Source organism: Amblyraja radiata, chromosome 14 (assembly GCF_010909765.2).
Source record: "Amblyraja radiata isolate CabotCenter1 chromosome 14, sAmbRad1.1.pri, whole genome shotgun sequence".
Classification (NCBI taxonomy): domain Eukaryota; kingdom Metazoa; phylum Chordata; class Chondrichthyes; order Rajiformes; family Rajidae; genus Amblyraja; species Amblyraja radiata.
This window is the reverse complement of record NC_045969.1, coordinates 15,288,968-15,307,203: the sequence shown is the minus strand read 5'-3', so window position 1 is coordinate 15,307,203 and position 18,236 is coordinate 15,288,968. Positions and strand designations below refer to the sequence as shown.

The following is an 18,236-nucleotide window of genomic DNA, read 5'->3' as shown; positions in this document are numbered from 1 at the left end:
CTGGTGGAAATGTGTCATCCTCGATAACAATCAACACGGGAGCACCTCAAGGCTGCATGCTCAGCCCCCTGCTGTACTCACTCTATACTCATGACTGTGTAGCCAGACATAGTGCGAACTTCATCATCAAGTTCGCCGACGACACTACTGTTGTGGGACGAATCACTGATGGTGACGGGTCAGAGTATAGAAGAGAGATCAACCGATTGACCAAATGGTGCCAGCACAATAACCTGGCTCTTAACACCAGCAAAACCAAGGAACTGATTGTGGACTTTGGAAGGGGTAGGATAGGGACCCACAATCCCGTTTATATCAACGGGACGATGGTGGAAAGGGTCAAGAACGTCAAATTCCTGGGCGTGCATATTTCCGAAGATCTTTCCTGGACCCAGCACACTGACGCAATTATAAAGAAAGCACATCAGCGTATCTACTTCCTGAGAAGATTACGGAGAGTCGGTATGTCAAAGAGGACACCCTCGAACTTCTACAGGTGCACAGTAGAGAGCATGCTGACAGGTTGCATCGTGACTTGGTTCAGGAGCTGAAAATAAAGCAGAAAGTAGTAAACACTGCCCAGTCTATCATCGGCTCTGACCTCCACACCATCGAAGGGATCTATCACAGTCGCTGCCTTAAAAAGGCTGCCAACATCATCAAGGACCCACGCCATCCTGGACACACACTCATCTCTCCACTGCCATCAGGCAGAAGGTACAGGAGCCTGAAATCTGGCACATCCAGGTTCAGGAACAGCACTTCCCCACAGCCATCAGGCTATTAAACTTGCCATCAAACAAACTCTGAACTATAATACCCTATTTATTGCACTTTATCTGTTTATTTATGTGTGTATATATATGGTCTATGCTATATAGACACACTGAACTGTTCTGTATGTATGCTTACAATACTCTGTTGTGCTGAAGCAAAGCAAGAATTTCATTGTCCTATCTGGGACACATGACTCTAAACTCTCTTGACTTGACTTGGTGCTCGATTCCCCTACTCTGGGCAAGAGACTCTGTGCATCTACCTGATCTATTCCTCTCATGACTTTGTACACACTAGCAGAACAATTAAATTCTTACTTGCTGCAGCTGAAAAGGCCTGTACATGCAGATAATATATACAAATGAAAAATAGAATAAATTAATAACTGTAATACTAGGTAACCATATTAGTGCAAAAATCAAGTCTGTAGAGCAACTACTGGCACAGTTCATAGCAGGTCATAGGTTAGTGCTGAGGTTAGTGTCATGTGGTGTTCAAGTGCCTGATGGTTGCTTGGAAGAAACTGTTCTTGGACCCAGTGGTCACCTTCACGTACCCTTTTCCTGATGGCAGTAATGAGACTGTGATCAGAGTGGTGTGGGTCTTTGATGATATTGGCTTCCTTTTTGAGGCAGTGCCTCTTATAGAGATCCCTTCGATGGTGGGGAGGTCAGTAGCAGCGATGGATCAGACCCTGTCTACCACTCTGTAGTCCTCATTCCCTGACCTTGAGCAGAAATGTTCAGTCATCATTATCACAGTATCACAGGAGCAAAGTAATTTGTTTTATTCTGGCGTTGATCGTATTTATAAAATAATTAAATGACTCCCACCAGGACCAACAAAGGCCTATGGTGAAAATGGCATGAAATTACAAATTAATTGCTTCGGTTCATAAAAAAATCTAATAAACACTCAATGTTATTTCAAAATCAAAGGAATCTAATTAGGTTTATACTTACTTAATCTTATATTTAATTGTGTTGGAGTGCCCTAATACGTTCTCCTAAGATCCAATATAATTATTTGTTATTTCTAGAATCTAAAGTTGGAAAGTGCTGTTCACAGAAGCTGCAAGTTAGTCTGTTTACATAATACTCCAACAGCGACAATAGCTGATGTACAAGACAAAGCATGTGGCAAAAGACTACATTGAACAGAGGTAGACACAAATGCTGGAGTACCTCAGCGGGACAGGTATTCTGATGAGGACTTGAATTATCAATATCTTGAAGGCAATGGGCCATGCATTGGTATAAAGATGGATACTTGATAATTACCACAGATGTGATGTGCCTGTTTCTACGCTATGACATAGGATTCAACAAATGGCTTAGAACATGTGGTGTTGCTACCGGATGTACAATTAGAATCCACAATACACTCTCTCCAGGAGTGGAGCAGCAAGTGGAAATAAAATCCAAATGCATATAAGAGGGAGCATATCACCATGTGCAGAATTTTGCTCCAAACAGGAATGAGATTTAGGGGAAAGACTGGATCATAATGAATGATGTTCTTCGTTTGTGTTTATTCTAAAGCAGGAACAAGAAACCAGTTACACGATCATGAGATCAAAGGGCACCAATGTCACTGTCAATGGGCTGAAACCGGAGACCACCTACCTGTTCCAAATCAGGGCCCGGACAGCGGCTGGTTACGGGATGAGCAGCCGCAAGTTTGAATTTGAGACCAGTCCTGACTGTGAGTGAAAATTAACATTCTTTTATGAGAGAGAAAGAGAGAGAGAGAGAGAGAGAGAGAGCTAGAAAGGTAGAGAAGTAACGGGGAAGGGGAAAGGGAGGGAGAGGGAGAGGAAGCGGGAGGGGAGGGAGAGAGAGGGGGAATAAGAAGGGGAGAGGGATAGGTGAGGGAGGGAGAGGGGAAGGGAGAGGGAGAGGGGTGAGTGGAGGGGGAGGCAGAGAAGGAGGGGAAGGGTGGAGAGAGAGGGGAGAGGGTGGAGGCGAGGGAGGAGAGTAATTCATGTTTTATTATGGTAATAATATATTTGCATTGTTCCCTTTCTGCTTAAATTCTATCTCAAGAACAATATTGTTTCCCCTTTTTGGTTTCAGCCTTCTCCATTGCTGGCGAGAACAGTCAGGTTGTAATGATTGCCATATCAGCAGCCGTGGCCATTGTTCTGCTTACAGTTGTGATGTATATCATAATTGGGAGGTTAGTTCTATATGTTAAAACTACTTTATACCTGACCGCTAATACGTAATGTTCCTCAGTTTAGCTAGTTTTCTTTGAGATTGAAGGAACATGTTTATTTTGTAGAATGCCAACAGAATATTGGACCATTTAAATGCTATTGGAATAGTTAGTTTAGATATTTTGGTAGAGCGTTATAATTCCCAATTAGTTGCTTACAGTTTATTCAACATTGACAAGTTGTTCTGGCAATCGATTCATCCTCATTATGAATTATGGCAACAGGGTAATGTTCCAGTTCCCACAGCCTGACATTCACTCAGTGCTGGGGTTTACTGAGCAGGATCGCAAACTCTCTCATCTTCGAAGCCTAAGGTTCAGGAGAGTTCTTGGAGGGGTGACTAATGACCAGTGCACAGGGAGGACCTCCAGTTCCTTTAGTTTAGAGATACAGGGTGGAAACAGGTCCTTCGGCCCACCAAGCTCGCGATGACCAGCAATCCCCGTACGCTGGTACTATTGCACATACAAGGGACAATTTACAATTCTTACCGAAGCTAATTAACCTACAAACCCGTACGTCTTTAGAGTGTGAGAGGAAACCGGAGCACCCAGGGAAAACCCACACGGTCAAGGGGAGAACGTACAAACTCTATACAGGCAGCACCCATAGTCAGGATCAAACCAGGGTCTCTGGCACTGTAAGTCAGCAACTCTACCACTGCGCCACCATGACGCCCTATATTTGTAACTGAATTTCATTGGAGTTGTACCTCCATGTGAATGAAAATTTTGTGTGAACATTTCATTGAAAAGATAAAACCTCTTGCAATTAATTATTTCCTCAAGGTCTGGATAGAGTAGATGTGGAGAGGGCGTTTCCACTAGTGGGAGAGTCTAGGACCAGAGGCCATAGCCTCAGAATTAAAGGACATTCCTTTAGGAAGGAGATGAGGAGGAATTTATTTCGTCAGAAGGTGGTGAATCTGTGGAATTCATTGCCACAGAAGGCAGTGGAGGCCAAGTCAATGGATATTTTTAAGGCGGAGATAGATTCTTGAGTGTCAGGTGTTATGGGGAGATGGCAGGAGAATGGGGTTAAGAGGTAAAGATGGATCAGCCATGATTGAATGGCAGACCCGGTGGGCCGAATGGCCTAATTTTGTTCCTACCACTCCTGAAAACCACCAATAATAGTGCCAAGGTGTCCAACGGGACAATAGGCAATAGGTGCAGGAATAGGCCATTCGCCCGATCGAGCCAGCACCACCATTCAATGTGATCATGGCTGATCATCCCCAATCAGTACCCCGTTCCTGCCTTCTCCCCATATCCTTTGACTCCGCTATCTTTAACCCTCGAGTAGAGCTTGAATCCACAACCTTGAAGGGATAAGATGAAAAAGCATAATGAATGTTAGCTTCTATCCATTCTAAACAAGGTTGTCAACATCAGAGGTTTATGGGGCTGGAAACAGGGTCTGTAGGGGCTGGAATACCCTGGGATCCAGTACACCTAAACAATATTCTGAATTGTGTCAAATGATTTTAAATGCTTATTTCACAATGATTACATATTCAGATTCTGATATCTAATGGAGAGAAGCATACAGCATTAGATGGACTGTGCCTTTAGTGCATGCAATTTTATTGGAAAATAACAGTTATCTTATATGCAAATAGAATTCCAGTGCATGCTTATGTTGTGGCCATTTCCACTAATCTGATGCTTGAAATGTGTTTTTCAAGATTTTCCATTCACAAGATATTCACTGGAGTAAGAATGATAATACTGTAACAAATGAAAATGTGAATAAATGGAGAAATGCATTCCAAATATATTGTGTGCTGTGAAAGGAAAAATACCAGCCACAGAGTGCAGCCACTAATGAAAGCCCCAGCTGGGTCTGTTTAGGATTCCGACTGTGATTCCTACTCATGATCCTTATGAAAGTGGTTACCTACTCCTATCAGACATTTCCAACTCGCCCGTTTCTACATGGAACAGGCAGCCTGTGCTGCATCTTGTGGTTTGTGGTGTTGAAGGAGTGTGGGAGTGCTATCAAAAAAGTTAGCCTCCGTGTGTCCAGGGAATGATATCTAGATACCCCTCCCTGACTCTGCACACCATGACAGGGTCAGATCATGTGAAAGCAAACTCAGCACTTCCACTCGAATATTGATTTCTCAAACTTCAAGTAACCCTTGCTTTCCCTCTCTCTCAGTCCCTCCCCCTCCTCATTCTCCGACAAGTTTCATTGTCGATTACTGATTATCATGTCTCGTTGTTACCTTCCCCTCAGCTAATAATGCACCAATCTACATTCAGGGGAACATCGTCCCCTTTGATCTATGTTTTCACCTTGCCCTTCGATATCTCTATGTCTCCCTCTTCCCAGACTCTGTCTGAAGAAGGGCCTCGACCCAAAACATCACGCATTCCTTCTACCCAGAGATGCTGCCTGGCCCGTTGAATTACTCCAGCAGTTTGAGTCTATCTTCCACTCGAAGATCAGCCTTGTTGATTTTTGCCCCAATATAATCATTCAGATATCTTAAATAGGTAAGCAATGACTACTGTATTCAGAATGCAGGAGAAACTCTGCGGGTGAGGCAGCATCTATGGAGCGAAGGAATAGGTGACATTTCGGGTCGAGACCCTTCTTCAGACTGAGATGATAAGCATTAACAAAAAGCAGGGAAGTGTAAATAATACACTGAACAAGTATAGAAATATGCCCCTACCTTATCTTAACTCACGAAAATACACACAAAATGCTGGAGTAAAGCAGCGGGACAGGCAGAATCTCTGGAGAGAAGGAATGGGTGACATTTCGGGGCAAAACCCTTCTTCAGACTGATGTCAGGAGAGAGGGAGATACATAGATAAGGAAGTGTAAGGTTATGAAAATAGGACAAAGGGAATGCAGATCAAGTAAAATGTAGCTTAGATCATTGTTAGCTGGGAGAAGGTAACAACAAAGCAAATAGAGATAACATTTATTTGGAGACAGTAAGGCTGGTCGGAGAACTGGGAAGGGGGAGGGATGCAGAAAGAGGTAGAGCAAGGGTTACTTGAAGTTAGAGAAGTCTATGTTCATACCACTGGGGTGTGAGCTGCCCAAGCAGAATATGAGGTGTTGTTCCTCCAATTTGCACTGGGCCTCACAATGGCAATGGCAGAGGCCCTGGACAGACAGGTCAGTGTCGATTGGAGAGGGAGTTAAAGTATTTTAGCTCTCACCTCATTATTCAAATCAAAATATGCTGCCTTAGACTCCAATCACTTACAACTCACTCTTGTTGTATTCTTCTTCTTCTTGCATATGGCGTGCTCAGCCTAATGCTGTAGGTCAACCTGTCCTATTTGATCTTTTGTTTGTGAACGTCGGGTTGATTGCATTAGTTGAAACAGGGTGGAGGATGTGAAGGTTGCAATCTCCCACCCCACTCTTGTCGTAATGTCATGTAATAAGTAAAACCTAGAGAGTAAGTAGTATTACTTGATGCTACACTGATAAATTCAAATGTGCCCTCGTTTTCCATTCTTGTACTTGTTAACAAAACATTTGACAATTTAAAAAGTTTAATAATGTTTCTATAGAGTGAAATGAATGGTGTCGGTTGGTAAGAATTTATTTGATTTATGCACAGGTTTTGCGGGTACAACAAATCAAAGCATATATCTGACGACAAAAGAATCTATTACCCAAATGGCCACAGTGAGTATTGAACCTGCAAGCGTTTGCAATTAACTAGAGAAAATGTTGGAAATGCTCAGCGGGTCAGCGGCATCTCATTTGTCAGGCTGCTGTTTGTGGAGGCTTGCAGAGCACAAATTGGTTACTACACTCGCTTGCTTTATATTGTACCGGTGGCAAAGCATCTAAAAACAGTTCCTTGGCTGTGCAATGGTTTGAGACATCTTCATCATGCAAAAGGAGTTATATAAATGAAAGCTCTTCCTCTCGTTAAAGTGATGCCACACCATGCATCTGTTGCATCTGTTCCATCTATCAAGCGTCTGGGAACGCCATCTCGTACATTAGTTACTTTCAGAATATTTGTTTATGACCATTGATTTTCAGTGTCATCAGGTGGGAAATTATGTTTTTCCTCTAGCACAAGCATATGGATTAGGAACATGATTAGCCCACTCAGTCCTGCTCCAGCATTTAACGTGATTGTGATCGATATTATAGTGATCACATCTTCCCATTCCTATGTATGCACTGTAACTTTTCACCCCTTGCTTGTATCTGTCTGCATCTGGCTTATAAATATTCAAATATTCTGCTTCCACACTCCTTTGGGGAGCACTGAGCCCTCGGAGAGAAAATAAATTGCCTCATCCCTGCATTAAATGGGTGACACACTTAGTTTCAATAGTGATCCCTACTTCTTGATTTTTCCCCAGGTGGAAACATCCTTGCCTATCTGCCCTATCAAGACTCATTAGGATTATATAGGTTGCATTCCAGTGTCCTTCACCAACAGCAATAAAGACCTGGCCTCTCCAACATATTTTCATAAGATAGCCTGCCTCTTTACGGCCATAGTAAGAAAGCTTCTCTGAACTACTTTAGTTTAGTTTAGTTTAGATATTAAGCACGGAAGCAGGACCTTCGTTCCACCGAGTCTGCACTGGCCAACGATCATCGTACACTAACACTATCCTACACACACACACACACACACACATACACACAAGGGCAATTTACAATTTTTACCAAAGCCAATTAACCTGCACACCTGTATGTCTTTGGAATAATGTGGGAGGAAACTAGGGCACCTGGAGAAAACCCACGCGGGACACGGGGAGAACGTCCAAGCTCCATACAGACAGCACCCATATTCAGGATCGAACCCGAGTCCCTGGCACTGTTATGCCCCTGTCCCACTTAGGAAACCTGAACGGAAACCTCTGGAGACTTTGCGCCCCACCCAAGGTTTCCGTGCGGTTCCCGGAGGTTGCAGGTGGTTGCCGGAGGTTGCAGGTAGTGGAAGCAGGTAGGGAGACTGACAAAAACCTCCGGGAACCGCACGGAAACCTTAGGTGGGGCGCAAAGTCTCCATAGGTTTCCGTTCAGGTTTCCTAAATGGGACAGGGGCATAAGGCAGCAACTCTGCCGCTGCACCACCATGCCGCCCTATATTTGTAACTGTATTTCATTGGGTTTTTACCTCCAGGTGAATAAAACATTGAGTGAACAGCTCATTGAAAAGATAAAACCTCTAGCAATGAATTACTTCCTCAAAACTGCCTGTAGTTAAGCTCCACCTTGCCGCCCCCAAATACTTCTTATACATTAACATTCGTTATTAAATAAGAGACCAATATCGTACATATTATTACAGGTATGGTCTCAGCGGCACATACTAGATGGCACAGTGGCTCGTCTGGTAGAGCTGCTGCCTCACAAGGCCAGAGACATGGGTTCAATCCTGTGGGTGTTCTCCTTGTGGAGGCGTGGATTTCCTCTTGATCCTCCGATTTCCTTCCACATTTCAAATACAAGCTGGCCTGTAAGTTAAATGGCCTCTGTAAATTATCCCTAGCATGTAGGGAGTGGGTGCATAAATGGATTAACAGAGAACTAGTGTGAACGGGTAAATCGATGGTCGGCATGGACTCAGTTCCATGTTGTATCTCTAAACTAACCTAAAATTGAAGTATAACCTCAATTTTTCTATTAAACTCAATACTGTTCTGATAGTTTTCTTAAGCCATTACTCTGTTCAAAGAGCTCACCCAGACATCCCATCAGAGTTTATATTATAGCAATTAGCACCATCTCCAGTACCTTGGAACTTCTTTTCTTCTACTCTTTACTGCTGTATTCCCAGAGCAAAAATAAACTCCTTTTAAGTGGATCTTTACTGCAGCACCGTTAAGTACAACACCTGCCTGCTCTCAGCTCGGCATTGAAAGAGAGAAAGGAACTCAGCCTGAGAGAACAGTAGGAGGTTTTCCTTGTACTACTGTAAGCTTGGCCTTGACTAGAGAGTTTAACTTAACACACTCAGCAGAAATAGGACAGAGTGGGCTTAAGAGCCCATTTAACAAACCCTCCAATTTCACTTCCCATTGAAATCAATAAGGCACTCAAGTGGTTAAACTGGAGGGTTCAACAGGCAGGAAGGAACTGCAGATGCTGGTTTAAATGGAAGATAAACACAAAATGCTGGAGTAAATCAGCAGGACAGGCAGCATCTCTCCAGAGCTGCTGCTTGTACCGTTGAGTTACTCCAACATTTTATGTCTATCTTGGGTTTTACAGGCATCTGGTTCAAAGTTACCTCTATAATGTTGTGTTGCAGAAGTTCAAGTTCAAGTTCAAACACAAGTCTTCAGGATTAGATGCATAATATCTGAGGAGATTTGGCTTTGCTGTGAGCATGTTTGAAAAGGATGGTATCAGAAGGAGTGTATCCTAAATGACAACGTTAGAGCAATAAATAACTCAAAGAGAAACTCATTCATCGTAAAGGGTCATAGTAGCCTGGATCTTTTATACATCTAAATTATTTCAAGCCACCAGTGGTTGTTAGTAAGTCTTTGGTCCACTGTTACTTAGTTAAGAGTTTTAGATTAGATTAGTTTAGATTCGATTAGTGACACAGCATGGAAACAGGCCCTTCGGCCCATCAAATACACGCCAACTTAATGATCACCCATGCATTAGTTCTATCCTGCAAACTAGGGACAATTTACAGAAGCCAATTAACTTACAAACCTACATGTCTTTGGGATGTGGAAGGAAACAGGAGAACCCGGAGGAAACCGATGCAGTCACAGGGAAAACGTGCAAACTCCATACAGACAGCACCCGAGGTCAGGATCGAACGCGGGTGTCCGGCGCTGTAAGGCAGCTACTCTACCACTGCGCCACTGTGTCACCCCATACGAAATTAGAGAAATACTGTTAATTTTCCACATGATAGGAATGCATGTTAGGAAAGTTCTAGCAATACGTCATTTGGACAGGAGTCATAGAAATATAAAATAGTGGAGCATTGGAAATGACCATTCAGCCCACAACGTCTGTGCCAAACAAAACTGCCAAGTTAAACTAATCATCTCTGCCTGCATGCGATCAATATCCCTGCACATCCATGTGCAAAAACCTCGTAAACACCACGATCGTATCTGCTTCCACCACTGTTCCTGGCAACGCGTTCAGGCACCCACCACTCACTGTGTAAAAAACTTGTCACTTCCTTGCAGAAATGTATATAGATGGGCCATGCTATTTGTAAAAACATATTTCCTGAAAAGCAGTGGTGGCTTTGAGTTACTTTAAACGTATAACTCGTGTTCCTCTACTACAGATTAATATAATTCACCAAATGTTCCTTTCCCATAACACTATACCATCTATCATTGAATTTCAAAGGGTCAGTCTTCCTGAAAACCTCGGATCTGAACGGATCTTTAGCAGACACTAAATCTTCATGTCCATCCAAGATACCTGATTCGAATAGACCCTAAATATCCCTGTCATTTCTGCATGAAACCCGTGACAACCACCTACATTCCCACATTTCAGTGACATGGTGGGGCAGCGGTAGAGTTGCTGCCTTCCAGCGCCAGAGACTCAGGTTCGATCCTGACTATGGAGGCTGACACTATGGAGTTTGTACGTTCTCCCTGTGACCACGTGGGTTTCTCCGAGATCTTCGGTTTTCTCCCACATTCCAAAGACGTGCAGGTTTGGCTTGGTATAAATGTACAATCATCCCTGGTGTGTGTGGGATAGTGTTAATGTGCGGGTCAGTGCAGAAACGATGGGCCGAAGGGACTGTTTCTGCGCAGTATCTCTAAACTAAAACTAAACAAAACTAATTTGCCCGTACCTTAGATGTGTGTGGACCTTTATAACTCACTTTTGTAAAGAAAAAAAGCATGGGTGAGTTATTGACCACCTCTTACATATTTTGGTTGAATGAGATGGAAAGTGAAACCGAGAAAGTGTGACTCGCCAGCCAAATATTTTTTGACAAAGATAAACACGAAAAGCTGGAGTAACTCAGTTGGTCAGGCAGCATCTCTGGAGAAAAGGAATAGGTGATGCTTCACAAGTTTATGTTATAGTAGCAGAATTAGGTAATTCGGCCCATCAAGTTTACTCCACCATTCAATCATGGCTGATCAATCTTTCCCTCTCAACCTCATTCTCCTGCCTTTGCCCCATAACCACTGACACCCTTACTAATCAAGAATCTATAAATCGCTGCCTTAAATATATGAATTGGCCTCCACAGTTCTGGGTGGGAACCCTTCTTCAGACATCTCACTGCCCTCCTTCGTGATGTTTTGGATCGAGACCCTTCTTCAAATGGAGAGTCAATTGTTGGAGAATGGTAAAGTGCTGAATTGGTAAATGAAGAAACATGGAGAATAGATGCAGGAGTCGGCTATTCGGCCCTTCGAGCCAGCACAAGAATAAAAACCAAAGTCCAATTCATTACTTTAAAATTCAGTAATTCCACCAAACCTGTTTGTGGTTTGTGGCAGGTTGACTAGTTCTCAGGAATTTTAGGATCTCTTCTCTCCAGAATGATTGCCTGTAGAAGCCATAAGTGTTGAGAATATGGTTGTGTTGTGTTGATACCCAGGGCATGTGTGATATTTCTCAATGTTTCTGCAAACAGTTAAACTTCCAGGTCTACGGACATATGTGGACCCGCACACATACGAAGACCCCAGCCAGGCTGTCCATGAGTTTGCGAAGGAGCTGGATTCTTCCTCCATATCCATTGACAAAGTTGTTGGTGCAGGTACTAAACTTTATAAATGATTATTTTTAGTGCATATTCCTCTCTCAGGACAATCGGTGGCTATCTCACCGCTCTCTGGGCTCTGCATCTAATTGGACACAGCAGTGTGAGCCTCCACTGATAATTTTATCGCAGTCTCCGGCCTTATAGATCCTGATGCATGGTTCTAAATTTTCTGGGTATCAACAAATCCGTCCCATCTGTACCATGGCATGGGATGGGGCAGGGGCAAGAAAGACTCTTTTGGGGCCAGAAATGGCTTTGCTGCCTTTTGGTGTCATGATAGTACAGATGTGTGACACCTTAATGTGTAGAAAGGAACTTCAAATGCGGGTTTACACTGAAGATAGACACAAAATGCCGGAATAACTCAGTGGGACAGGCAGCATTCCTGGAGAGAAGGAATGAGTGACATTTCGGGTTGAGACCCTTCTTCAGTTTCGACCCGAAACATCACCCATTCCTTCTCTCCAGTGATGTTGCCTATCCCACTGAGTTACTCCAGCATTTTGTGTCTATCTTCAGAGACACCTTAATGCTATTTATGAAAGACACGCACAAACTGATACCTTTATTCAACCTTCACTGAACTGTAATGGTTTCCCAATGCATGGTTTCCCAATGCAACATCATACTATAGACACAAAGTGCTGGCGTAACTCAGCAGTTCAGGCAGCATTCCGCAGAACATGGATAGATGATGTTTTGGGTCAAGATCCTTCTACAGATAACCTAAAACGTCACCTTACAATGTACTCCAGAGATGCTGCCTGACGTGCCGAGTTACTCCAAGGCTATGTGTCCTTTTATGTATTAACCAGCATCTGCAGTTCCATGTTTCCAACATCACACTAAAACTTGTGGGTTTGAGTGTAGCATTCCCTGCCAGTGAATCACATGTTCTGGGAACTGTCAGCATTTAACATCACAAGTCTAAACCCCACAGGCAGCTGTTAAAAGGATATTCCACAATATAAGCAACTCTTTTCCAGTTACAGAGCAGTGTTGTTGTTTAATAAATGGGTGAGTTAAAGATGGAAACATGCTCCCTGCCTGGTCTAGTAGGCTGAAGAAAAAGTAAATTAAATCTTCAATCCTTGATCATGGAGTTTAGATGACCTCCTAAACGCAACCAGTCAGCAGCAAACTGTGCAACGTGGCAGAGATTAATAGTCTTGAACCATCTGGGATAATAAGAGTGACCATGATCTAGACCATTGATAATGTCAATAACATACACATTTAAGATGGGTGGTGAATCTGTGGAATTCATTGCCAGAGAAGGCTGTGGAGACAAATCAATGGATATTTTTAAACCACAGGTTGATAGATTCTTAATTAGTTAAAGGTGTCAGGGGTTATGGGAAGAAGGCAGGAGAATGGGGTTAAGAGGGAAAGGTAGATCAGCCATGATTGAATGGTGGAGTAGACGATGATGATGTACCTTCTACCCATAACCTCTGACACCCGTACAAATGCTTTTGACTTGCTTACCACTGCAGGTGATGAGAGAGGGATGGGAGACACAGCACTGTTTGAAATTACAGCCAGAAATATTGTATTTTTATATCACAGGAGAATTTGGAGAAGTGTGCAGTGGACGTCTGAAGCTTCCCTCCAAAAAGGAGATCTCAGTAGCCATCAAAACCCTTAAAGTTGGTTACACGGAGAAACAAAGACGGGATTTCCTGAGTGAAGCAAGCATCATGGGACAGTTTGACCATCCAAACATCATCCATCTGGAAGGGGTGGTCACAAAATGTAAGGGGCCTGTCTTCATTGAAGCAGCATTTTTACTAATATTCTTCAATGGAAAGGAGGGGAAGCAAATGTTTCACTGTTGTCCTGTTGAGTTTAATTGTCTGTATAATTCGGTATCACCTAGCCCACAGACAACGATGGACCATTGCGGGCTCCACCTTTCCGAGATTATCGTTACATTTTTGCAAATCTTTCATACATTTGTTCTTTATCTCGATGTATCACCATCTATATCTCTTGTTTCCCTTTCCCCTGTCTCTCAGTCTGAAGAAGGGTTCTCGACCCGAAATGTCACCTATTCCTTTTCTCCAGAGATGCTCCCTGACCCGCTGAGTTACTCCTGCTTTTTGTGTCTACCACTATGGGTTTAGTTACCACAATGCACAATATTCAAGGTGCATTATACTCTTAGTATTGTCTATGTCACTAACTAAGCTACTTCTACAACTGGTACAGTGATTTGGTTTTAAACAGAGAGATGTTCTTTCAGGCCATATAAAATGCTTTCTGGTTATTTTTATGGCAATTGCTACCACACTTCCTGGATTCTACATTTCTACATAATAAGGGTTTGATTTGCTTCTCTTCTTAACTCCTCTTTGTCCACAGTGATTGCAAGTGCACAAATATGTCTAAGATGGACACATAGTGATCCAGCGGGACTGGCAGCAGCCCTAGAGAAAAAGGATGGGCAACATTTTGGGTCCGGACACTTCAGTTTGAAGTAAGGTCCTGATCTGAAACAAGTGATGCGGACTGACCTGCTGAATTACTCCTGCACTTTGTGTCTATCTTCGGAATATACCAGCATCTGCAGTTCCTTTTATCAGATAACTTCAACTTTCTTTCAGGTTCATCTAAAGTGAAAAGGACAGGACATACTTACTGAAGATAGACACAAAATGCTGGAGTATCTCAGCAGGACAGGAAGCATCTGATTAGTCTGAGTCTCGACCCGAAATGGGTCAGTCTGAAGAACATCCAAAATGTCACCCATTCTTTCACTCCGGAGATGCTGCCTGTCCTGCTGAGTTACTCCAGCATTTTGTGTCTATCTCTGTTTTAAACCAGCAACTGCAGTTCCTTCCTACACATCCAGGACATACTTACTGGTTGATTACTTAGTATTATTACTTGGTATTATTAACAATGGGGAGACCTGGCTCGGGGGGGGGGGGGGGGGGGGGGGCATTGAGAACAAAGGGATATACGGCAAGGGGACCATCAGGAACTAAGAGGAACCCGGTGGGGGGGCCGTCTAGAACAAAAGGGGGAACCCAGTGGGGGGCGAGGGTGGGGATGCCACATGAGCCGGCAGGCAGTAGATAGGAATGTTTGGTGAATGTTTGCAACTTTGTCGGAACTAAACGTGGCGACACTTGTGTACTGCCTAGGTGAGGTCTGCTGTGTGATTTTATCAGGTTTTATGCAACACAAAGCACTTCAGTGTACCTAGATACACGTGACAATAAAGTATCATTGTATTAGAATCACAGTAACAACTACTCTACCATGTAAATTGTGCTGAAAAAATATAATGTGTTTTAATCGATATCACAATGCATTGAACTTGCAATTGCAACCTTTCTACAGGTAAACCTGTCATGATTGTGACAGAATACATGGAAAACGGTTCCTTGGACAGTTTTCTCAGGGTAAGCCGACTGATGATTTATTAAAGTACAGCAGTTTCAAGTTAAACTCCCTACTTTTTTTGACTTAGACTGAATGCAAAAACTCATCCATTCTCTTTAAGAGACATGATGCCCAATTCACAGTCATCCAGCTTGTCGGCATGCTACGGGGCATCGCTTCAGGCATGAAGTACCTGTCCGACATGGGCTACGTGCATCGGGACCTGGCTGCTCGCAATATTCTCGTCAACAGCAACCTGGTGTGCAAGGTGTCTGACTTTGGGCTCTCCAGGGTTCTTGAAGACGACCCAGAAGCTGCGTACACAACGCGGGTAAGCAACTCTTCTCCTATCCACATTATGCTGTCAGTTCATATGTTCATAAGTCCATAAGTGATTTTTAAAAATTTACTCTGCACAATAAGGTTTTATTAATCGATTTCATTGAAACTTTAAAGGGCCAAAATTCAAACAGTCTTCACTGAGTTCTGGGAGTTCGAATGGCTTCAGATACATTCATAAGTTCATGTTCATAAAGTGACAGGACCAGAATTGGGCCATTCCGCCCAACAAGTCTACTCTGCTATTCAATCATGGTTGATCTATCTTTTCCTCTCAACCCCATTCTTCTGTCATCTCCCCATAACTCCTGACACACGTACTAATCAAGAACCTATGTACCCCTGCCTTAACAATATCCATTGAGTTGGCCCCCATGGCCTTCTGTGGCAATGAATTCCACAGATACACCACCCTCTGACTAAAGAAATTCCTCCTCATCTCCTTCCTAAAGGAACGTCCTATAATTAAGAGGCCTGGACCTCCGGTCCTAGACTCTCCCATTGGTGGAAACATTCTCTCCACATCCATTCTGTCCAGGCCTTTCAATATTCTCTCTCTTATGTGTCAGTATCATATTTAATACCTTGATAAAAATCAAGGTGTGCACTATGTAGAAGATGAGAGTTTATTTTGAAGCAGTCCAAGTCTATTTGATTGCATTTTGACGTGCAGTCGCGCTGTAAATTAGAGTAATTGTAAGCTCTAAAAGCATAAAGGTTACCAGAGGTCAAATACATAAAAAGGTCTGATTTTTCTACAACCTGGAACAGTGCAGCACAGGAACAGGCCCTTCAGTTCACAATGATGGCCAGTGCCCCCTGATGCTTGTTCTCTTGCTCCTCTCACACAGCGTATGCATTACAGCCTATTCTTCCTTCCCATTTTATCGTCCACTTAAGGGCCTGTCCCACTTAGGTGTCAATTGCGCGTAATTTACGCAACATCATTTACGCGTCACGAGGTTTGTAGGCTAATTGGCTTGGTAAAATTGTAAATTGGCCCTTGTGTGTAAGATAGTGTTAGTGTGCGGGGATCGCTGGGCGGCGCAGACTCAGTGGGCCGAAAGGCCTATTTCCGCGCTGCATCTCTAAACTCAACTAAATTAAACAAAAAGCAATCAGAATAATACTCACCACTCTTAACGTAAACCGTTAGCGTATTGTTCTGGCCTACAGTTTAAACATGAACTGATCAGTCAATCATTTCCCGATCCTTTGGATGAAAGCCATTGCAGGAAGCCGATTGTGTTGTCACACAACAACACCTCAAAAGGCTCTTTGCAACCTATGTCACATTTCTGAGGCATCCGGCTTTGTGACAGTTCTTCGGGCTGTGCCAGTCAGGATTAGAGCAATCAAATTGTACCAAAAGCTTTGAAGATAGACACAAAATGCTGGAGTAACTCAGCAGGACAGGCAGCATCTTTGCAGAGAAGGGATGGGTGACGTTCTTCAGGCATTTTGTGTGTATCTTCGGTTTAAACCAGCATCTGCAGTTCCTTCCTACACATTTCGTCCGTACCAAAAGCTTTCATTCTTCAGTGTCCCTTATTGACCGAAGATGATAAACTGCTTTTAAAACCCATCAATTTATGACTTGAAATGGGCAAAGAATATGAACTATTCATGCACACAAGATAAAATGAAACAAATAAAAGGATTCTAAATAGCTGTAAGCTGACAGCTGGCATGTAGTTTATGCTGATGAAGGTGAGAGCTATAATTAACACTTTGATTTATTTCCGTCGAGTCGACTCCTTGTTATATTTCCTTAATATTCCCTTTCTCTGGAGCTGGTATACCAATGCCACGCTAAAGTAATTTTAAAGACCTAAATCAGTTCAACTGTTATTACAGCCAAGTGTACATTGCTCAGGTGCATTCATAGTATGGGTTTCTAAAGAGTTTACTCATGTGTTAAAGGCTCCTCTTGACATGATAAAGTTTAACATTTTAGTTTTACTGATCGTTATTGGCATCTTATGATTTCTGAGCTGTTGATTAGCCATGGGAAAGTCTTTTTGGAGCAGATTAATTAATGGGATGTGCAGAAAGGATCTGCGAATGCTGGCTTACACTGGAGACAGACACAAAAAGCTGGAGTAACTCAGCCGGTCAGGCAGCATCTCTGGAGAAAGTGGTCTTGACCCGAAACGTCACCTATTCCTTTTCTCCAGAAATGCTGCCTGACCCGCATAGTTACCCCAGCATTTTGTATATTAAGCCAGAGGAAAAGAAGAAAACAACCCAGTAAATAAGAATCAACTGAAATATAATCTTAGTTCAAGCTTAGTTTAGAGATACAGTGCAGAAACATGCCCTTTGGCCCACCACACCGACCCGCAATCCCCGCACATTAACACTAGCCTACAAACTCTAGGGACAATTTTACACTTATACCAAGCCAATTAACCTACAAACCAATTAACCTATAAATCTGTACATCTTTCGAGTGTGGGAGGCAAACAAAGATCTTGGAGAAAGCCCACGCGGTCACGGGGAGAACATACAAACTCAGTACAGTTGGCACCCATAGTCGGGATCGAACCCAGGTCTACCGCTGCCCCACCATGCTGCCCTTAATTCCTCCAGAGGAAGATGTTTTAGGTTCATTGGGAAAGCAACCCCTACTGAATCAACTTAATATTATTGTTGGCAACATTCCAGCTCCCCAACTAAAGGGGGAGAAATGGGTTGGAATAACTTAAATAAGAGACACAGTAGTCAACTGGGTGGCACACTGAATGGCTGCTTCACAGAACCAGGGACCTAGGTACCAGCCTGACC

At 43.1% G+C, this 18,236-nt stretch overlaps 1 protein-coding gene across 2 annotated transcripts in view; it reads left to right on the top strand.

Moving 5' to 3' along the window:
* epha3 (EPH receptor A3) overlaps positions 1–18,236 on the top strand; it is a 224,311-nt gene that overhangs the window by 159,215 nt on the left and 46,860 nt on the right. The window contains exons 7-13 of one of the 2 annotated variants that reach the window (XM_033032598.1): positions 2,322–2,481; positions 2,853–2,955; positions 6,588–6,655; positions 11,589–11,714; positions 13,290–13,475; positions 15,069–15,130; positions 15,232–15,441. In XM_033032598.1, the coding sequence (XP_032888489.1) occupies positions 2,322–2,481; positions 2,853–2,955; positions 6,588–6,655; positions 11,589–11,714; positions 13,290–13,475; positions 15,069–15,130; positions 15,232–15,441 (915 nt within the window). Of the gene's footprint in view, positions 1–2,318; positions 2,482–2,852; positions 2,956–6,587; positions 6,656–11,588; positions 11,715–13,289; positions 13,476–15,068; positions 15,131–15,231; positions 15,442–18,236 lie in introns of both variants that reach the window. The other variant, XM_033032597.1, reaches the window with a different exon arrangement.